This window comes from Choloepus didactylus, chromosome 1 (genome assembly GCF_015220235.1).
Source record: "Choloepus didactylus isolate mChoDid1 chromosome 1, mChoDid1.pri, whole genome shotgun sequence".
Lineage (NCBI taxonomy): Eukaryota > Metazoa > Chordata > Mammalia > Pilosa > Megalonychidae > Choloepus > Choloepus didactylus.
Genome location: NC_051307.1, coordinates 205,916,298 through 205,940,055, shown reverse-complemented (window position 1 = coordinate 205,940,055; position 23,758 = coordinate 205,916,298). Strand labels below are relative to the sequence as shown.

At 37.9% G+C, this 23,758-nt stretch overlaps 2 protein-coding genes across 2 annotated transcripts in view; one reads left to right on the top strand and one right to left on the bottom strand.

Moving 5' to 3' along the window:
- The window catches only part of SFMBT1 (Scm like with four mbt domains 1), a 176,160-nt gene that overhangs the window by 39,912 nt on the left and 112,490 nt on the right, over window positions 1-23,758 (top strand). The gene's annotated exons all lie outside the window — the stretch shown is intronic.
- LOC119526898 (60S ribosomal protein L29-like) lies at window positions 18,343-22,323 on the bottom strand. The gene is made up of 2 exons (XM_037826428.1): window positions 22,319-22,323; window positions 18,343-18,727 (listed from the first exon to the last, which is right to left on the bottom strand). Exons 1-2 carry the CDS (start codon window positions 22,321-22,323, stop codon window positions 18,343-18,345), a joined length of 390 nt encoding a protein of 129 aa, XP_037682356.1.

The window sequence follows — 23,758 nt, the reverse complement described above, 5'->3', positions numbered from 1 at the left end:
TCTCTCAGACCTCTTTTTTTTTTAAATCATATTTTTTTATTGTGGAATATAACATATATACATAGAAGTGATAACTTTCCAAGAGCAATTTAGCAAGTAATTAGAGAAAATTTCAAAGAATATTGTCAGGTTACAGTTACACAGTTTCAGTTATTTCCTTATTGTGAAATATAACATACATGCAAAAAGGTAATAATTTTCAAAGTGCGATTTAACAAGTAGTTACATAGGAAATTTCCAAAAATGTTATGAGTTACAGTACCATAGTTTCAGTTATTTCTTTATTGTGAAATATGTATACAAAAAGGTGATAACTTGCAAATTACAATTTAACAAGTAGCTGAAGAGCAAATTTCAAAGATGCTATGGATTACAATTCCACCATTTCATTTCTTTCCTTCTAGCTATTCTAATACCCTAGCACCTAAGGAAAAATCATATAGAGATTCAGTATTCATAATCTTTTTTAAAATTCCATCTTGTCTGCTGCTACCCTTTCCTCCCATTTAATCACTTTCCCGATCTTCAGGGATGTCTAGGCAGTGACCACCCTCACTTTTTCATGTTGAAAAGGGGTGTCAACTTACGGAAAAAGGGGACGTATCAGTTTATGTTCTTGAAAAGACTGTTGTCTCTGGTTTTGGGACTAGGTTGTTATAGGATTTCTCTGGAGGATTTATGTTTCTGAAGAATAAACTTAGTGAGTGAAACTTTTATAGAGTCTCAGTTAGGGATCCAGGTATTCTTTAGGGTTTTCCAGACTACTGTGACTTGGGCTTATCATATTGTGGTCATTTAGCATATCTAGCTGAAATTCGCATAGCAGTAACCTCCAGGACAGCTTCTTGACTCCATTTGAAATCCTTCAGCCACAGAAACCCCATTTTGTTGCCTTTCTTTCCCCCTTTTGGTCAAAAAGGCATCCTCTACCCTTTGATGCCAGGGTCAGGCTCATTCCTGGAATCCATGTCCCATGTTGACAGGGAGACTCATTCACTTGGGGGATCCTGTCCCATGCTGTGGGAAGGGTGATGAATTTATTTGCAGAGTTTGCTGAGTTGGGCTTAGAGAGAAAAAGTCCACATTTGAGCAACAAAAGAGGTTCTCTGGAGGTGACTCCTAGGCATAACTATAGATGGGTTTAGCCTCCCCTTTACAACGGGAGGTTTCGCAAGAGCAAGCCTGAAGATTGAGGGCTTGACTTATAAATTAGTGGGTTCCTAAGTTCACATAGCATATGTTCTGTCCATGATAATCCATCCATAGCTCACATTATCATTAGTTAGTTGTACAATCCTCATCACTCTCCATTTTAAACAATTCTCATGACCCAGAACACCCCATAGCTCTTTTCAGCCCTTAATTAGTTGTTCCTAGTATTTGTATGATACTAGTAAGGTAAATTATAGTCTCTGGTATGCAGTAGGAAGATATTTCCCATATACCATTCTGTTGTCAACTCTCTGTACCAGTGTCATACCTTGGAAGTGTATCATGTGAGCACCTATCTATATTTGTGGTGCTGATTTGTGGGAAACATGCCTTTAAACAACCCCTTTCAATCCTTTTCACCTTCAATGCAGCTCTGATACTTATAATCCCATTACTAAACAATCATCACCCCTATCCATTCCCAAAACTTTGAATTCACTTTCATAAACATATCTGAACATATTAGATTATCATTTCCCCTTCACTAGCTTCTGTCTATCTCTAGGTTCCCAATATTGTACATAATAAGACATGATTTTACCTTTTTCACAGAGTTCACATTAGTGGTAACATACAGTATCTCTCCTTTTGTATCTGACTTATTTTACTCGGCATTATATCTTCAAGGTTCATCCATGTTGCTGTATGTTTCAGGACTTTGTTCCTTCTTACTGCTGCATAGTATTCCATCATTGCATATACCACATTTTTTTTAGCCCCTGATCTGTTTAAGGACACTTGGAATGTTTCCATCTCTTGGTGTACAAATGTCTGTTCTTGTCACTGCTTTCAGATCTTCTGGGTATATACTGAGAAGTGGAATTGCCAGATTGTAGATTAATTTGATATCTGTTTTTTTGAGAAACTGCCAAACTGTCTTCCATAATGTCTGTACCATTATACATTCCCATCAGCAAAGAATAAGAGTTCCAATTTGTCCACATCCTCTTCAGCATTTATTGTTTCCTATTTTTTCAGTGGCAGCCATTCTTATTGTTGTGAGATGGTATCTCATTGTGGTTTTGATTTGCATTTCCCTAATAGCTAGTGAAGATGAATATTTTATCATGTGTTTTTTAGCCATTTTATTTCCTCTTCGGAAAAATGCGTTTTCATATTGTTCTGTTTTGCTGGAGCTGCTGTTATGTAAAATACCAGAAATGGATTGTCTTTTATAATGAGGGTTCATTTGATTACAAATTTACACTCCTAAGGCCATAAAAGTGTCTAAACTAAGGCATTAACAAGAGGATACCTTTACTGAAGAATAGCTTATGGCATCCGGAACACCTCTGGTAGCTGGGAAGGCACGTGGCTGCCATCTGCTTGTCCTTTGCTTCCAGGTTGTGTGGCTTTCAGCTTCTGATTCCAGTGGCTTTCTCTCTAAGCATCTGGGAGTCCTCTCTTAGCTTCTCTGGGGCAAACTGGGCTTCATCTCTTAGTTTAGCATCTCCAAGCCTCCTTCTATCCACATCTCCAAGCATCTCTAAGCATCAGCAAGCATCCGGAGCTCTCATAAGTAGTCCAGGAAACTAATGAAGACCTATCCTGTATGGGTAGGGTGCACACCTCCATGGAAATAATTCAGTCAGAGGTTCCACCCTAATCAATAGCTAATCAATCTGCCCCCACAAGATTGCATTAAGAATATGGCTTTTCTGGAGGATTGTTCTGGTTTGCTAATGCTGCCGTTTTGCAAAACACCGGAAATGGATTGGCTTTTATAAAGGGGTTTATTTGGTTACAAAGTTACAGTCTTATGGCCATAAAGTGTCCAAGGTAAGGCGTCAACAATAGGGTACCTTCACTGTAGAAAGGCCATGGCATCCGGAAAACCTCTGTTAGCTAAGAAGGCATGTGGCTGGCTTCTGCTTGCTCCCAGGATGCATTTCAAAATGGCATTTTCCAGAATGTCCGCATCAGCTTTGAATGGCCGTCTTCAAAATGTCTCTCTCAGTTACTCTCCAAAATGTCATTCACAGCTGCTCTGAGCTCCGTCTGTCTGTGAACTCTTTTTGTAGGACTCCAATGATTCAATTAAGACCCACCCTGAATGGGTGGGGTAACACCTCCATGGAAATTACCTAATCAAAGGTCTCGCCCATTTGATTGAGTCACATCTCCATGGAAACACTCAAAGGATTCCAACCTAATCAACACTAATATGTCTGCCCCCACAAGATTGCGTTAAATAGCATGGCATTTTTTGGGACATAATACATCCAAACTGGCACAAGGACATAATATATCCAAACACATATCTTTAGCCCATTTTATAATTGGGCTATTTATGTACTATTGTTGTTGTAGGATATTTTTTATATACTCAGGATATCAGTCTCTCATCAGCTATATGGTTTCCATATATTATCTCCCATTGAGTTGGCTGCTTTTTTACCTTTTTGACAAAGTCTTTTGAGGCACAGAAGCTTTTGATTTTGAGGAGTTCCCATTTGTCTATTATTTCTTTCATGGCTTGTGCTTAGGGTATAAGGTCTAAGAAGTCACCTCCTATTACTAGGTCTTGAGGATGTTTCCTTTTATTATCTTTTAGGAGTTTTATTGTGCTGTCTCTTATATTGAAGTCTTTGATCCACTTTGGGTTAATGTTTGTATAGGGTGTGAGGTAGGGGTCCTCTTTCATTCTTTTGGGTATGGATATCCAGTTCTCCCAGCCCCAGTTATTGAAGAAACTGTTCTGTCCCAGTTTCAGTGGGTTTGGGGGCCTTTTCAAAAATCAGTTGACCATAGATCTGGGGGTCTATTTCCTAATTCTCAATTCGATTCCGTTGATCAATATGTCTATGTTTGTGCCAATACCATGCTGTTTTGACCAGTGTGGCTTTATAATAGGCTTCAGGCAGGAAGTATAAGTCCTCCTACTTTGTTCTTCTTTTTTAGGATGTTTTTGGCAATTTGAGGCCCCCTTCCCTTCCAAATAAATTTATTAACTAGCTTTTCCAAGACTGCAAAGTAGATTGTCGGAATTTTGGTTGGAATTGTGTTGGATCTGTAGATCAGTGTGGGTAGAATTGACATCTGAATGATGTTTAGCCTTTCTATGCATGGAATTTTTTTTTTGATTGCCTCTTCAATTAGGTCATTATTAGTGTATAGGAACATTACTGACTTTTGTGCATTAATCTGGTATCCTGCCACTTTGCTAAATTTGTTAGCTCAGGTAGCTGTGTCATCGATTTCTCAGGGTTTTCCAATATAAGATCATGCTATCTGCAAATAATGACAGTTTTACATCATCCTTTCCAATTTGGATGCTTTTATTTCTTTGTCTTGCCAAATTGCTCTGGCTAGAACTTCTAACACAATGTTGAATAACAGTGGTGACAGCAGGCACCCTTGTCTCGTTCCCAATCTTAGGGGAAAGGCTTTCAGTCTCTCACCATTCAGTACTGTGTTGGCTGTGTGTTTTACATATATGCCCTTTATCATATTGAGGCAGGTTCCTTCAATTCCTGCCTTTTGAAGTGTTTTATCAAAAAGGGATGCTGAATTTCATCAAATGCTTTTACCTGATCTATTGAGATGATCATTTGACCTTTCCCTTTTGATTTGTTAATGTTTTGTATTGCATTGATTGATTTTCTTATGTTGAACCACCCTTGCATGCCAGGAATGAACCCCACTTGGTTGAAGTATATGATTCCTTTATTGTGTCTTTGGATTTGATTTGCAAGTATTTTGTTGAGAATTTTTGCATCTATATTCACGAGGGAGATTGGCCTGTGTTTTCCTTTCTTGTAGCATCTTTACCTGGTTTTGGTATTAGAGTGATGTTGGCTTCATAAAATGATTAGGTAGTGTTCCATTTTCTTCAGTTTTTTGAAAGAGTTTGAGTAACATTGGTATCAGTTCTTTTTGGAAAGTTTGTTAGAATTCCCCTGTGAAGCCATCTGGCCCTGGGATTTTATTTGTGGGAAGCTTTTAGATGACTGATTGGATCTCTTTGCTTATGATTGGTTTGTTGAGGTCTTCTGTTTCTTCTCTGGTCAGTCTGGGTTGTTGATGTGTTTCCCAGAAATTGTCTATTTCCTTTAAATTATCTGGTTTGTTGGCATACAGTTGTTCATAGTATCCTCTTATAATTTTTTTAATTTCTTCAGGATCTGCAGTGATGATGCCTCTCTCATTTATTGTTTGTTTATTATGGTCTTCTCTCTTTTTGACTTTGTTAGTCTAGCTAAGGGCTTTCTCAATCTTGTTAATCTTCTCAAAGAACCAACTTTTGGCTTTATTTATTTTCTCTATTGTTTTTTTTTTTGTTCTCTATATCATTTATTTCTGCTTTAATCCTTGTTATTTCTTTTACTTGGTTTAGGATTGGTTTGCTGTTCATTTTCTAGCTTCTTCAGTTGTTCCATTCGTTCTTTGGTTTTAGCTCTTTCTTTCTTTTTAATGTATGCATTTAGAGCTATAAATTTCCTCCTCAAAACCGCCTTCGCTGCATCCCATGAGTTTTGGTATGTTGTGTTCTCGTTTTCATTCGTCTCTAGATATTTGGCAATTTCTCTTGCAATTTCTTCTTTAACCCACTGATTGTTTAGGAGTGTGTTGTTTAACCTCCAGATATTTGTGAATGTTCTAGATCTTTGATGGTTATTGTCTTCTAGTTGTATTCCATTATGATTAGAGAATGTGCTTTGAATAATTTCAGTCTTAAAACTTGTTAAGACTTGTTTTATGCCCCAGCATGTGATCTATCTTGGATAAAGTTCTGTGAGCACTAGAGAAGAATGTATATCCTGTTGATTTGGAATGTAATGCTCTATGTATGTCTGTTAAGTCTAATTCATTTATCACATTGTTTAGGTTCTCAGTTTCCTTATTGGTCTTCTGGTTGATCTATCTATAGGAGAGAGTGGTGTATTGAAGTCTTCTACAATTATTGTGGAAACATCTGTTGCTTCCTTCAGTTTTGCCAGTGTTTGTCTCAGGTACTTTGGAGCAGCTTGATTGGGTACATAAACATTTATGGTGGTTATTTATTCTTGCTGAATTGTCCCTTTTATTGTATATAGTGTCCTTCTTTGTCTCTTTTGAAGTCCTTACATTTAAAGTCTATTTTATCGGAAATTTATATTGCTACCCCTGCTTTCTTTTTTTTTTTTTTTTTTTTTTAATCATCATTTTATTGAGATATATTCACATACCACGCAGTCATACAAAACAAATTGTACTTTCGATTGTTTACAGTACCATTACATAGTTGTACATTCATCACCTAAATCAATCCCTGACACCTTCATTAGCACACACACAAAAATAACAAGAATAATAATTACAGTGAAAAAGAGCAATTGAAGTAAAAAAGAACACTGGGTACCTTTGTCTGTTTGTTTCCTTCCCCTACTTTTCTACACATCCATCCATAAACTAGACAAAGGGGAGTGTGGTCCTTATGGCTTTCCCAATCCCATTGTCACCCCTCATAAGCTACATTTTTATACAACTGTCTTCGAGATTCATGGGTTCTGGGTTGTAGTTTAATAGTTTCAGGTATCCACCACCAGCTACCCCAATTCTTTAGAACCTAAAAAAGGTTGTCTAAAGTGTGCGTAAGAGCGCCCACCAGAGTGATCTCTCGGCTCGTTTTGGAATCTCTCTGCCACTGAAGCTTATTTCATTTCCTTTCACATCCCCCTTTTGGTCAAGAAGATGTTCTCCATCCCACGATGCCGGGTCTACATTCCTCCCCGGGAGTCATATTCCACATTGCCAGGGAGATTCACTCCCCTGGGTGTCTGATCCCACGTAGGGGGGAGGGCAGTGATTTCACCTTTCAAGTTGGCTTAGCCAGAGAGAGAGGGCCACATCTGAGCAACAAAGAGGCATTCAGGAGGAGACTCTTAGGCACAAATACAGGGAGGCCTAGCCTCTCCTTTGCAGCAACCGTCTACCCCTGCTTTCTTTATGATTGTAGCTTGCATTATATTTTTTTCCATCCTTTCACTTTCAATTTCTTTGTGTCTCTGGGTATCACATGAGTCTCCTGTAAGCAACATATTGATGGTTCATATTTTTTAATCCATTCTGCCAATCTGTATTTTTTAACAGGGTAGTTTAATCCATTCACATTCAATGTTGTTACTGTGAAGGCAATTCTTGACTCAGCCATCTTACCCTTTGGTATTTATTTGTCAGATGTATTTTTTCCTCTCTCTATTTCCTTTAAGATACTCTTACTAAAACTCTTTAATTTTTTGCCCTTCTCCAGACTTCTTTACTTTCTTTTTTTTTCTCAGCTGGTAGAGCAACCTTTAGTATTTCTTGTAGAGCAGGTCTCTTGTTAACAGGATCTCTCAGCATTGGTTTTTCTGTGAAAATTTTAATCTCTCCCTCAAATTTGGAGGAGAGCTTTGCTGGATAAAGAATTCTTGGTTGGCAATTTGTCTCTTTCTGAACTTTAAATATGTCATACCACTGCCTTTTTGCCTCCTTGGTGCCTGCTGAGTAGTCATTACTTAGTCATATGTTGTTTCCCTTGTATGTGGTAAATTGCTTCTCTCTTGCTGCTTTCAGAACTTTCTCCTTCTCGTCAGCATTTGTCAAACTGATCAGAATATGTCTTGGAGTGGGTTTATTTGGATTTATTCTATTTGGAGTTCGTTGGGCATCTTTGATTTGCATACTTATGTCATTTACAAGGGTTGGGACGTTTTCCCCAACAATGTCTTTGAACACTCTTCCTAGCCCTTTACTCTTCTCTTCCCCTTCTGGAATGCCCATGATTTTTATATTTGTTCTCTCATATTGTCCATCATTTCCCTGAGATCTACTTCAAGTTTTTCGATTTTTTCACCATTCGTAATTTTGTGCTTTCACTTTCCATGTTGCTGTCTTCGCGTTTGCTTGTTCTTTCATCTACCTCTTCAAATCTGGTCTCATGTGTCTCAAGAATCTTTTTAATTTGATCAACAGAATCTTTTATTTCCATAAGATCTGCTATTTTTTTATTTATTCTTGCAAATTCTTCTTTATGCTCTTCTAGGTTCTTCATATCCTTTATATCCTGAGCCATGATACCGATGTTTGTAAGTACTTCTTTAACTAATTTCTCTAAATTCTGTGTCTCTTCTGGCTTTTTTAATTTGGGCATTTGGATTATCCATATCTTCTGGTTTTTCATATACTTTATAATTTTCTGTTGTTTTTTGGCCTCTTGGCATTTGCTTATCTTGGTAGGGTTCTTTTAGTATATGCAGGCTTATTTGAACACTTGTCTGTAGTTTGACAGAGCTACTGCTTGGTGGAGTGCACTTTCCCTGACCTATCAGCAGATGGCTCTCCTGGGTCACATCTTACCCTGAAGCCAGTTCTCCCCAACTTCATCTGTGTACTTAGTGCGGGTCCAAACTGTTTGGAAGTCCTAGCAGTGTACCAATTTTCCGTGTTCGATGGGGACCACGAGCCCTGTGGGTGGAGGATGTGCCCTGTGGAATTTGGCAGGGAGACAACTCCAGGACACAGTGATCTCAGCCTTTCCCGGGGCTGCAGGTGGCATACCCAGGGGCTGTAGAACTGTGCGTCTCCCCCTCCAATTCACATGCCCCATAGTTCCTCTCTGCGGGGCATCCACGGGTCCCTGGGACTTGAGAAGGATTCCTGGCACTTCCATGCAGCGCCCCTGCCTCTAGGCTGTGGACACCGTGGGCTTCCGTGGAGGAAGAGTGGATGCCATCGTGAGCCTGCTAAATCCCAAATTCTCTCAAGGAAGCTTTCGGCTGAAGTGCTGTGAAGGGGTGTCTCCTAGCCAGCTGCAAAGATGGCTGCATGGGGCGTGAAAGCCACCCCCTTTCGCGCTTATCTGCCTGCTGCAATGGCCAGTCCCTGGCACAGGGGCACTTGGCCGCAGGTCTGTGTAGGGTTATCACCCACATCAGGTACAGAGGTGGGTACCCAGGGCATGGAAGGGTACTCCCCACTACTCTTGTCTGTGGCTCTGGCTGCTCGTTCCTGGCAGCTTTCCGGGCTTGACATTCACCCACTCATCTGTGGCTCTGGCTACCCCTTCCCTGTCGGCTTTCCGGGCTGGACACTCACCCACTTGCCCGTGGCTCTGGCTGTTCATTCCTGTGGTTTTCCAGGCCGGACACTCAAAGGCGCTCGTCTGCCCCTTTTTTGTTAATAGCAAAATAGAGATCAAATTTTTATTGTCTCATACATGGTATACTTTTTTTTTAAATTACAGTTTGTAGGATCCAAATGCACTCATTGCATTTGGTTTTTTATGTGTCTCATCTTAAGAATAAACAAACAGCCAAAAATAACCCACCCAGCATTGAGACATACTTTACATTTTAAGAGAACAGTTTGATGAGTTTTAGTAAGTTTATACAGTTGTGTGACTGTCACCTACAATCCCAGTCTTAGAACACTTCCCTCACCACCCCTCCCTACCACCCCCCCAAAAAATTACTTCAAGTACAGACAGTACTGCTCTTGCCCTGGCTCAAGGCAACCACTCATCTGCTTTTTGTCACATAATTTTCCCTTTTCTAGAAATTTCATTTAAATAGAATCTTTCAATATTTAGTCTTTTGTGTCTGGTTTATTTAATTTAGCATGATGTTTTTGAAATTAATCCATGTTATTGAATGTCTTAGTAGTTTGCTCGTTATTGCTTGGAAATATTCCACTGTATACATATACTATAGTTTATTCATTTATCAGTTTATAGACATTTGGGCTGTTACAAGTTCATAGCAATGAATATTGGCGTGCACGTCTTTGTGTGGACATGTTTTCATTTCTTTTTGGTAGATACCCAAGAGAGGAATTTGCTGGGATTTCAAATAAGTATATGTTTAACTTTTTAAGAAACTGCCAAACTGTTTTTAGAGTTGCTGACCATCTTACATTCCCACCAAGCCATTGTTTGAGGGCTCCAGTTGTTCCACATCCTTGGCATTGTTAGCTTTTTTTAGGTTAGCTGTTTTAGTTGGTGTGTAATAATATTTTATTGATTTTAATTTGTATTTCCCTAATGACTAATGAAGTTGAGCATCATTTCACGTGCTCAGTTGCCATTCATTTATCTCCTTTGTTAAAGTGTCCATTCAAATCTTTTGCCCATTAAAAAAAAATACTGTCCTTTTCTCCATTGAATTAACTTGGAATCTTTGTTCTGATTTGTGAATATGGTATGTTTCTCCATTTATTTAGATCATCATTAAGTTCATTCTGCAAAATTTTGTAGTTTTCAGTGTACAGGTCTTGTACATCTTTTGCTAATTTATTCGTGTTTTCTTTTGATGCTCTGGTGAATAGTTTTTTAGTTTTCTTTTTAATTTCAGAGTAAATCTTTTTAGGTCTGTATTGCCCCTCTTCCTCCCTCCCTCCCTCCCTCCCTCCCTCTCTCCCTCTCTCTCTCTCTCTCCCTTTGCAGTTTATTTATATGATGAAACCAGATAATTGTAGAGTTTTTCATTTTGGATTTTACTAATTGCATCACCATGGTTTTATTTAATGTGTTCCTCTGTGTTCTCTGTTAGACTTAGGACTGCGATCAGATTCAGGTTTGATTTTTTTTTTTTTTGGAGGGGGGGAGACTTTATTTCATGTTGTATTCTTCTACCAGTAGGCTTGTAATCTTTCAGGTTTTCTCTTGTTTTGTAACGTTAACTGCTATTGATGATTAAACACCTAGAGCCATTAATTTATTGGGAGTTTTGTCATTCTTTCATCATTTATTAGCCAGAATACTTTTGTAAATAGAAATTTATTCTCATTTTCTTTTTTTGTTCCTTGTTGGGGTATAGTTGTTTCTGATCTTTTTAGTTACAAATGCAGTGACTCTGTTAGCAAGTTGTTTGGGTAGATATTTTTTCTAATGCACCATTTCCCAGTTGAATTGGTACACAGTTTCACCTAATTAACCAGTTGAGGTGTTTGTTTTGTTTTGTTTTTCCCTTTACAGTAATGGATTGTGAACAAATCCTTCTGTTGGAAGCTTTGTATAAAATTGTTGTACTTGACTCTTCTTCAAGACCTGCTTTGTAAGCATAGGCTGTACCCTGAATTACTGCTTTATAAGAGCAAATTGCAATCTTGACCTTATCTTGTCCCAGCATAGTATTTTGTAATGAGAATATGATAATAGCTTGATTTTTTTCCCTACAGCTTTGATTTGTGATGCTGCTGTTCCTTATGCTGCTTTATTATGTTATTAAAGGGTTTCCTTGATCTTAACGATAAATGAGAAAAGTTGTAAAGTTGACATAAATCCTATTGGGTTTTTAATATATATATTTGTATCTTAGTTGTTAATTCTGTGTACAGAATACTTCCCTAAAGGGATGATATTTTTTCCCTCTCGTTGCATTTATTTTAAACACAAATCTAATGTCACAGCAAATTTTGTAGTGTTTTGTTAAGCAGATCAACTCCTAATAGGAGCCACAGGCTTTGAATGGTCAGAGCTAAGTGAATGGGTGGGGCCAGGAATGGGGAAGGTTTATACAATAACTGATCAGTCTGCAATTAGCCCTTGAAGTTATAGAAATTTAGTTCCAGCACATAAAGGTCATATGTTTTGTAAGTAACTGCTGTGTAATGTAGCAGGCATATAAACAGTGCAGCAGAACAGCTAGTGTGTTACAGATGTATAATAGGTCAATTTTTAAAGTAGTGTCTTTTAAAATGGACTTTTATGTGTAGTATAATGTATCAGATGTAATAGCTTCGCTACAAATAAAAAATACTGCCAAAGAAACCTGTAATTAAGCACATCTATTTAGCATATAGACTAAAGTGCAAAAACATCATGTTATTATAGGATTTTAGTTGAAGTTTATTACTGTTAAGCCTTTTGTTTACAAATGTGTTTTTGCCATTTTTATTCCCCTTATATATGTATTATTTTGAAATTCTTTTTTTTTTTAATTAGTAAGGCATTAGATTTTCAGACTTGGGATGCTTTTCATGTTTTTTTTTTAGTTTTCTTGTCACCTTTTTGAATTAAAGGATGAGAAATATTGAGATCTGAGGCTCAAATTTTAGTGATATAGATGATAAAACTACCCCCAGTCAATTCCATTCAGTGGACACAACGCATGTTTACTAGCATGAAGCCAGGTCATAGAAAAACACCCTCCAAATATCCCTCCAAAATTGCAAGGTTTGCTAGGTAGCTCCACAGTAGTAATGCTTGTTTATTAGGGTTATCTGCTTGTTTCAGAAAGAGTGTGTAATGTCTCAATTCCCAAGGGCAAACACCCTATTTAGTTCCTACCATAGTATTTGTTAAAATCAGGGAAACTGTTTTTTTCTTCTCTATTCTTTTTTTCTTCTCTCTTTTTTTCTTCTCTTCCCTATCTTTTTTTTTTCCCTCCCTCCACCCTTCCTTCCTTCCTTTTCCTTTTTTGGGGGTGAACAGGACTTTTTCATTAAAGTGCCTCTTTGAAGTCTAATTGTTCAGCAGTATGACTTGGACATTTTGTTAAAGATTCAGGAGAGTTCAGTACTCTGGTGTTTGGAAGGCTTAATGATTTTTTTTTCTTTAAGGATTGCTTTGAGAGGAATTTCAAGTGAGCTTAAGACTTTTGATAGTTAGATTTGACATTAAGCCTCTTGAGGCATTAGATTTTGGTTTACAAGTTAAGAAGGAGTGACTGACTCCTGTTTGTCATCTATGTCACAAAATTCCAAACTAGATTTACCTAAGTCTGTTATATAATCTTCAGAATTTCATTTTGGAGGCATTTAATATGAATTTCAATAACTGTATTGAGTTCTGTTTTGTACTTTAATAGAGAATAATACTTTATTTCATTTCCTATAAGAAAATACTGAGGAAAAATAGAAAAAAAAGTTGTCAATGCTTTAGGGCATGTCTTTGATCCTGTTTACCTTTATGATGATATTTTTTCTTAGTTGAATGACTGTTTTTTTTTTTTTCCTTTTTTTATTAGACTTTTTATTTGGAAATAATTATATAAATAAATTTGTGCTAAGCATTAGAAATTAGAATTGCTAAGTGCTAATCTTAGAAAACCAGTATACTTTGTAGTATTATATTGTATTTAAGCTTATGAAAATAATAATTTAATGGTAGGAAAAAAAAACAAGTTGTTTTTAGGGAAAGAATAGAAAAGTAGAGAGGGCGGAATTTTTTGTTGTTGTTTAAAAGATGTAGAATTTATATCAAAAATTTCTGTGTATTTAATGTAGGCATGTTTGTTGTTCAGAAGGATGTTTATTATGTGGGTTAGTATATGTGGGTATTGAATTCTACAAAAACAAATAACAAGCTTGCAACCAAGTTCTAATAATGACAAAACAAAATAACAGGTAAATAGACTATCATTCTGCCAGTTAGGGTTTTGTTTTTATATCTTGCATGTGAGTTTAATTAGATTCCTAATTAATTAGCATAATCTAGGCTTTTTTTCCCCTTATGCCATTTAACTCTTTGCACCTAATTATTTTACAGATTTAACATGTTTTATAGAATATTTCTAATAGTAACCAAAAGTTTACTCTTTTTCTGGAAGCACTAGAAAAGTTACTGAAGAATTGTTTTCTAGATAATTTAAGTTTTTTCTAAATAATTTACATTTGTTCCTTGTGTCATTGTATTAAATGTTCAGCATGCTCCTTAAGTTTGCGGACAATGACCCAATGGCCCAGTGTTTTGTAGAAGTTGTTCACCATCACCCTGTCTCCCCAAGGATGCCTTAGGGGCAGCGGCATTGCTCTGGAGTTGGGAGGTGCTCTTGATTTGATTTGGATTTGTTTGAACATCTTTAATTAGTTGTTTCAACTCCTGAATCTCAGTTGAGGTGTTTGTTCCCTTTGGCTGGGCCATGTCTTCATGCTTCCTGGTGTGGCTTGTGAGTTTTTAGTGTCTAGGCATCTGATTTTTTTGATTAGTTTAGTCTGGAGGTTGTTTTTTTCTCTTTTGTCTTGGGTTCTCTTGTTGGTTGTCTTTGATTTATATCTTTTCTTTGTTCCTCTCGCTGGCCAGTTTTCAGATTGGCTCTGCCTCCCAGTTCCCTGCCCCACCCCACCCCAAATCAGGTGCCCACCGTGGCCTGTCACAGGGATGGGAGGTAGGCACTGGGCACCCCAGCAAGTTTGCTGTGTGTGCTAATACAAATGTGCTGGCTTCCAGTGGTGCTCTGTTTTCTGATGGCCAGAAGGACCTGGGTTTGTTTTAAAGCTCTGCTTTAACAGTTGGGTCTTCCATATTTCTCAGCCAAACCAGGGCCGGGATTCTGTACAGGGCATGTAGACCAGCTCCTGTGATCCTAAGAAAGATCTGGAGCAACTTTTAAAAAGTTTATAAATTCCTTTGCCCTTCCAGACTGTCCAGCAGATGGTGCTGTTCAGTAATACAATTGTCTTCAGAAGCTGCTCTGCCTCCGAGCACAGGCTTTGTCCACATAGGTGAGCTGAAACTGCATGATTCCTATGCCCTCACTTTGCTGGCCAAAATCTGGCTCAGTCTGGGGCTCCACCTGTGGCAAAGCACGCACTCTGCTGACCCACTGCTCTAGCTGTCCCCAAGGTAAGGAAACGGCCCCCAGCTGCTGTTTCCCTCAAGCGTGTGGAAGGCTTTCAGACCCAGAGCTGGAAACAGTCTCTGTCCATATTTTCTCAGTCTCTTTTTCCATCACTGATCTCAGTCTTGAAGTGTCCTCCCCTGTCCCCTGGGTCTTCAAACAGTGGGTGCATGTCTCACTGCTATGTCTCTGGTGGGAGGGGTCCCGTGTGCTGATGCTGTGCCTTTCCCACACTGAGACCAAGGGAGGGGGAGAGGAGAGGACTGGCTGGTCCAAGACTCTTGATTCCTACCGATATTTCATCTCTTTCATCAATTCGTCATTTGCAGGGTCCTTCTCCAATCTGTGTCCTCCTCTATAGTTTCAAAGAGTTCAGAATTGTCCTTTTTTTCATTGAATCTCTGGAGAGAAGTTTTCATAGCTGTTTACGTTGCCATGTTGATGACGTCACTCTGAGGAACTGTTTGTTTTGAATGCAATTTTATCAAGATATATTCACATACTATACAGTCATCCAAAGTGTACAGTCAGTTGTTCACAGTATCATCACATAGTTGTGCATTCATCACCCCAATCAATTTTTTAAATATTTTCATTACTTCAAAAAATAAGAATAAGAATAAAAATAAAAGTAAAAAAAACACCTATAACATCTCATACCCCCCCATTGTTTATTTACATTTTGTCCATACACTGGATAAAGGGAGTGTGAGCCACAAGGTTTTCACAATCACACAGTCATATCGTTTAAGCTATGTAGTTATATTACCATCTTCAAGAATCAAGGATACTGGATTGCAGTCAAACAGTTTCAGGTATTTCCTTCTAGTTATTCTGGTATACTAAAAACTAAAAAGGGATATCTATATAGTGCATAAGAGTAACCTCCAGAATGACCTCTTGACTCCATTTGAGATCTCTCAGCCACTGAAACTTTATTTTGTTTATTCTCTTCACCTTTTTGGTCAGGAAGGCTTTCTCAATCCCATGATGTTGGGTCTAGACTCATCCCCTGGAGTCATGTCCCATGTTTCCAGGGAGATTTACACCCCTGGGAGTCATGTCACATGTAGAGGAGAGGGCAGTGAGTTTATCAGCCGAGTGGGCTTAGAGAGAGACGGCCATATCTGAGCAACAAAAGGGGGTTCTCTGGGGGTGACTCTTAGGCACAATTGTAAATAGACTTAGCCTCTCCTTTGCAGTAACAAGCTTCAGAAGGGCAAGCCTCAAGACTGAGTACTTGGCCTACTCCATTGGTAGTCCCCAGTGCCTGGGAGAATATCAGGAGTTCCCTAGGTTGGGAAGTTTAATGTTTCCACATTTTCCCCCAGGCTCTCAAGTGGGCTTTGCAAATACTTTTTATTCTCTGCCCAAATTACTCTGGGATGTATTGGGGTTCACACTAACCTGTACAAACCAACCAGATCTCACCCCCTATTGAAGCTTCCGTGTAGTTATGGTCTTTGAATAAACTGACCATGCAAGTTAAATTATATAGCGTGCTACAGAAAGTATAGATTTTGCACCAAACATTTTTTCCTTTGGTCTCACACAGAAATTGAGGTTTTAAAACACAGTCAATATTACCGTTTTCCCTTTAGTCTGGTTTACCTTAGTTCTAATGAAGTCCGTTTCATTCATATCTCTAATTGAAGTCTGATCTGTTTTTCAGCTTTTTTAACATTTGCTGTATGGGGTAATGCTGACATTCATAGCTGCCAAACTCTGACTCTGAGTCTCAGGTGTCTCACAGATACCCGAAGTTACAGGGACTGACCAGCTCAGCATCTCAGAATTTAGAGATAACCGTTACAACTCAGGAATAGATGTGACTGCTCTAAGAGCTTACAATCTAGGAAACTTTATCATAAGCCTTCCCCTAATAACCTGTACTCTCAGATTCAATTCTTAGAGTTTGCACATTATAATTAGTCCATATTAGTGAGGCATTGTAATATTTGTCTATTCGATTATGGCTTATTTCACTCTACATACTTTCTCACTGTCCATTCACCTGGGTGCATACCTCACAACTTCATTTCTTCTTGCAGCCGCTCAATATTCCATTGTATGCATACACCACAGTTCACAGCATCTGTTCATTAGCCAAAGTATCCTTAGGCCACCTCCATCCATTGCTAATCGTTAATACTGCCACCATAAACACCGCTGTGCACGTGTCTATTTGTGTCTCTGCTCTCAGTTCTTCCGAGTATCTACCCAATAACTGAGTTGCAGGACCATATGGCAACCCCATGCTTAGCTTCCTATGGAACTACCACATTGCCCTTCAGATGGGCTGCACCATTCTACTTTCCCACCACAGTGATTAGGTACATCCCTCTTTCCACATTTTCTCCAGCATTTATATCCCTCTGTTTATTTTAATTCAGTTTTATTGAGATATTCACATACCATACAGTTATCGATGGTGTACAATCAACTGTTCACAGTACCATCATATAATTATGCATTCATCACCCCAATCTATTTTTTAACATTTTCCTTACACCAGAAAGAATCAGAATAAGAATGAAAAATAAAAGTAAAAAAGAACACCCAAATCATCCCCCCCATTCCACCCTATTTGTCATGTAGTTTTTTGTCCCCAGTTTTCTACTCACCCATCTATACACTGGATAAAGGGAGTGCGATCCACAAGGTTTTCACAATCACACTGTCACCCCTTGTAATCTACATTGTTTTACAATCATCTTCAAGATTCCAGGCTACTGGGTTGCAGTTTGACAGTTTCAAGTATTTACTTCTAGCTTTTCCAATGCATTAAAACCTAAAAAGTGTTATCTATATAGTGTGTAAGAATGTCCACCAGAGTGACCTCTCTACTTCATTTGGAATCTCTCAGCCACTGAAACTTTATTTCGTTTCATTTTGCATCCCCCTTTTGGTCAAGAAGATGTTCTCAATCCCACAATATCAGGTCCAGATTCATCCCCGGGAGTCATATCCTTCATTGCCAGGGAGATTTACATCCCTGGGAGTCATATCCCATGTAGGGGGGTAGGGCAGTGAGTTCACCTGCCGAGGTGGCTTAGTTAGAGAGGGCCACATCTGAGCAACAAAGAGGCACTCAGGGGGAGACTCTTAGGCACAATATATGCAGTTTTAGCCTCTCCTTTGCAGTAACGAGCTTCATAAGGGCAAGTCCCATGATAGAGAGCTTAGCATGTCAAGCCGTCAGTCTCGAGTGTTTGTGAGAACAACAGTCCAGGTGAGGAAGTCCAACACTTCCGCATCCTCCCCCAGCTCCTCAGAGGGGGGCCTGCATATATATTTTTATTTTCTGCCCAGATTACTTTGGGATGTGTCGCTATTTCACTCTAACCTATACAAACCTACCATATCTCACTTCCTATTTAAAGTTACCAGGACTGTTTTTGATACGGTGTTGATGATTCATACATGTTGATTTTCTCCCTTATAAGGGCTAAGTTTATCACTTAACATTTTTATTAAACTTCTTAAATATGTTTAGAAGTTGTAGGGTTGTGTTTTTGTTTTTGTTTTTGTTTTTGACAGCTCTTGTCTCAGGTTTATTTGTACAAATAGCACAGGAGGACCCAGCCTCATGCACATGGCAACCCTGGGGTCACACCAGTCCTTTTATCCTCATTGGCAGGCAGAGGGCTCTAGTCAATAGCCTCTGTGGGGGCCTGGGCACTTTGGGAGCCTGACCGGGAGCAGTAACCTGAGCCGGAGCCTGGGCCCTGGTTTTATCCTTGGCCTTGGACTTTGGTCGGCAGAGTCTGAGACCCTTGGCGATGTGTGCACGAGCACGCTTCCCGAGCTTGGGGTGGGTGATATAGGCCAGGCGATTGAGCTTGCGGCTGCCGCTGTTTGGGATCTTGGGCTTGACCTCCTTCGGCTTTACAAGGGCCTTGATGGCCTCTGCATGTGCGCTCATGGCCTTGGCATTGTTGGTTTGCATCTTCTTCAGGCCCTTCTTGTTATGCTTCTTGGAAAAACACATGTTCCTCAGGGTTCAGTAGCCTCCAGAATTTATGATACTTCAGTTCTTTAGCTGGGATGACATACTTGCCTATATATATACTTGCATATATATCTAATATTTCTAATATTCTAATAAATAGAATTTATTAGGTACCTGCTATTTTTATGGTGTCATATTTTATATAAATCATCATTTAGTCTTCACAGCAACCCTTTGATGTATTTAACAGATAAAGACACTGAGCTAGTAAGTGTTAGACCATAGAATTTAAGTTGGGTCCCATTTTTATGGTTACTCTGGTCTATTATATCACTAGTTGCTATTCCCTAGCATGTGGATTGTTCATTATTCAGAGAGACATTTTGCCCAACTGATGGAGACAAAACCACAGAGTCAAAGGCCTGTGCTCTTTTCTAGGCACCCCTATAGGTTTTGCTTTAGTGATCCTTTTCAGGATATTAACTGTGCTGGATGTTAGGTAGAACAAATTTAGTTATACTCACTATTCAGCTTCAGTTGACTTTTCATCCTTCTCAAGAGAATAGCCTGTTTTTAATGAAATGTAACTGACTCCTATGTTGCTTCCAGTTGTTTCTCTGTGTCAGAGAATTTTCAGACATAAATCATAGCTAGGGCAAGTAGGAATTTAGTGAGGGAAAAGTGTGGACTGTCAGATGGAGATTGCTTTGGGTCCAGTCTCATGTTGTCTTTTATTCTGGCATGTGTACGTGCATTTGGTGTGTCTTTAATTGACCTTTTTGAATTATCTCCAGTGTAATTATGAGGGAGTTTTCAGACTTTTTCTCTACTCCTCCCATTGATCTTCCGGTTTGGGAGTTGGCCTATACTGAGGTGAGCACATAGGTAGCTTTTTAGAAGGTCAAGTCAAGTATGTGACTTTCTGTGCCTTATTAAAACTATGGGGTCTTTTGGTCTGTGGTTTGTTCTTTACCCATGAGCTAAGAACATCCAAAAATTTGGAGGCCTTTATTTTAGCTTTCTGTTTTATTTTGTCTGTGGCTGAGCTCTTACAGTTAAACTATGTTAATATTTCTGAATTATTGCTCTGTGATCCCTTCTAAGTATTATTCTGTCCCAAGGACTCCCTTGTGGCTTACTATAAATTTGATCAAGTGTCTTAGATTTTTAGGCTAGCCTACCGGACGTCAAAATTATAGTCCTATAACCCATTTTTCTTGATCATGGTAATTGGAGGGAGAACAAGGGAAGAAGGATATTGAAATCCATGAGTAACTAGAAATGTTCGTTATTTTTTCTAACCCACTTCCCTTCTTTACCTCTCACAATGGTCTTTTTTCTTTTTTTTTTTTTTTGCCAGAAATCAGATTTTTGAATTTCGTTTTAAATACTCACTGAGTACTTTTTTTAAATACATTTTTTATTGTGAAATTTAACATATATACAAAACAGTGATAACTTTCCAAGTGCAATTTAACAGGTAGTTAGGGAGTAAATTTCAAAGAAATGACTAACAGTTCCACAATTTCTTTTATTTCCTTATTGTGAAATATAATGTATATACAGAAAGGTGACAACTTTCAAAGGACAATGTAATGAAGAGCTGTAGTGCACATTTCAAAAAATGTTATGGGTTACAGTTCCACCATTTCAGTTATTTCCTTCTAGCTATTCTAATACCCTAGCATCTAAAAAAATATATATATATACACACACATATATATACACATATATATTTATATTTATATACAGATTCAGTATTCATAATCCTTTGTTAAATCCTATCTTGTCTGTTGCTACCCCTTCCCCTCGTTTAATCTCTTTCTCAATCTTCAGGGGTGTCTAGGCAATGACCACCCTAACTTGTTCATATTGAAAAGGGGTGTTGACATTATGGGGAAGGCGGATGCATCAGGTTGATGTTCTTAAAGAGGACGTTGCCCCTGGGTTTTAGGACTGACTACTTTCTTGTAGTTAGTATACTCTTTAAACATATTCCTTAGAGATATTATAACAGAATTAATGCTGAAGGAGCACTTTTCCTTTTCAGTTTGCACATATATATTTTTTGTTGAGAAATTGGAAATTTTCCAGTTTGCTCATAATAAGTATGATTACCTGCCAGTATTTTTTTACATTAAATATTCTGTGGTATCAAAGGTACGTGTTTTTCTTTTAATGTAAAAGCAAAAATTGCTTGGTCTGGGAGATACAATATATAAAATTATCTGAATAGTTGTTTAAGTTAAACTTACTATTTTATAACTTAAAAATAGTTTATTCTACCAATATTTAGTTTATTAACATTTAAATTTGCAATTAATTAATTCAGCAAGTATTTATTGAGCACCAACTCTGCTATAGGAGGAGGGATTTTAGTCTGATTTATTCATTACTGAACCCTGGTGCCCAGCACAGATTGGCACATAACAGACTTTCAGTAAATAGTAGCTGGTTGAGTCAGTGCAAGTCCTTCTGGAGTTTTAACTTCTAGTGGATATCCATATCTAGCAGTGCAAAGGCCCTAAAAGAAATAGAATACATAGCATAGTCTGAATCCATTTTAATGAAATGTGCTCACTGATCTTAGTTGTGGAAATTACCACTGCAAAATGAACACTGAGTGATAATAAAAAGACTCTTGGCTATCTTGCTTCTCTTCGTAGGAATTAAAATACGTTTCCCAGAAGCTCTGCAGCAAAGGTTCTCTTCCTTCTCTTTAGCCATAACTAGGTCACATGGCCACAAGGAAGACTTACAAAAATTATCTGGCAAAGAGTAATGAGATTGGCTGCCTAATCATGATCCATTAAGTGAAACTAGAGATTTTGCCATCTGAACAAATGTGGGGTGTGGTAGCGAGGAAGAGGTAGAAAAAATTGCTTACTGTACGGTACAAGCGGTGATGATTACAGAGTTGGAGCAAGTTGAATATGAACTGGTCTTAACTTTGCCTTGTGTTGTGATGAAACCAGAGTGTATAAGAGTAAAGTGGGAATTTTAACCTGTTTGAGAACCAACCTGAATCTTAACACTCCAAGCAAAAGTCTAGTTAATTTTCTTGTTTGGAAACACTTCATCAGAGATTACTTTGATGATCATTTCATTTAAAGAATAAGAAAGTTATATTTACTTTTACAAATATTTAGTATTTCAGAGAGTCTTTAAAATTAGGTTTTTGTCCTTTCATATGAATTAATGTAGTTTAAATATCTATGTGAATAATATTTTAGATGAAATTTATGGATGTCAACACCTATAGGTGCCATCCAGATTCCTAGTTAACTTGCCATTCTCATAGAACATTATGAAACTTTGAAGTTAAACAAATAAATATATAAAAGAACTAAAGTGTAAATCATCTAGGGCCATCACTTGATGGTACAGGAGATACCCCAAGTATCTGTGTATTCTCTGAGCTCCAAGAAAAGCATGGAATACTGGAGGAGTTCAGGCCCTAGAATCAGATGACGGTTTAAACTTTGGTTACCCCTGCTTCTACGTATATGAACTGACAGGTTATTGGTCTTCTCTGAGTGTCAGTTTCCTCATCTGTAAAATAGAATTATCATGTATGGGTTAAATAGAATGGTTAGGATTAAATAAGATATGATAAAAATCAATCAAAACTTACATCATGCTTACCATGTGTTGGGCATTGATGTGTGCCCGATTATTTAATATACAACACGTAAAAAAAAAAAAAGAAAAAAAAATATACAACGCGTAGAAAGTGCTGAGCACATACATAGTAGGTACTCATATATTAGTTACTTCTTTTTTCTTTTTTTTGTTAGAGAAGATGTGGGGTTACAGAACAATCATGCGTAAAATATGGATTCCTATATACCCCATTATTAACACCTTCCATTGGTGTGGTATGTTTGTTACAATTGATGAAAGCACATTTTTATAATTGTACTATTAACTATAGTCCATGGTTTAATATAGCGTTCACTATTTGTGTTGTGCAGTTCCGTGGATTCTTTTTTTTAATTTTTTTACTCTGGTAATGTATACACAACCTAAAATTTCCCTTTTAATCCTATTCAAATATGTAATTCAGAGCTTTTTAATTACATTCACATTGTTGTTGCTGCCATTACCATTGTCCATTACCAAAACTTTTCCATTGTCCCAAATAAAAACTCTGTACCCTTTAAGCCTTACCTCTCTATTCCCTACCCTCATTCCATCCCCTGGTAACCTATATTCTTGATTCTGATTCTGTGTGTTTGCTTATTCTAATTATTTCCCATCAGTGAAATCCTAAAATATTTTTTCTTTTGTGCCTGACTTATTTCATTCAACTTGATATCTTCAAGGTTCATCCATGTTGTTGCATGTACCAGAACTTCATTGCTTTTTATGACTGAATAATATTCCGTTGTGTGTATATACCACATTTTGTTTATCTCCTCATCAGTTGATGGACCCTTTGGTTGCTTCCATCTTTTAGCCAATTGTGAATAATGCTGCTATGAACATTGGTGTGAAAATATCTGTTTGAGTTCCTGCTTTCAATTCTTTTGGGTGTATACATAGACTTGGGATTGCCAGATCACATGGTAATTCTATGCTTAACTTTCTGAGGAACCACCAAACTGTCTTCCACAGTGGCTACACCATTTTACATTCCCACCAGCAAAGAATGAGTGTTCCTGTTTCTCCATATCCTTTCCAACACTTGTAGTTCTCCATTTTTAAAATAGTACCCATTCTTGTAGGTGTGAAGTGGTATCTCGTGGTTTTGATCTGCATTTCCTTAACAGCTAATAATGTTGAGGATCTTTTTTCATGTGCTTTTTGGCCATTTGTATGTCTTCTTTGGAAAGATGTCTATTCAAGTCTTTTGCCCATTTTAAAAATTGGGTTGTCTTTCTTGTTGTTGTTGAGTTGTAAGATAACTTTATATATTCTGGATATGAAATCCTTATGGGATATATTGTTTCCAAATATTTACTCCCATCGAGTGTGTTGTCTTTTTACTTTCATGATAAAATCCTTTGATGTGCATCTATTCCTGAATTGTAATGGCTGTCTCCAGATTCTGAGATGCTGATCTTTGTGTATA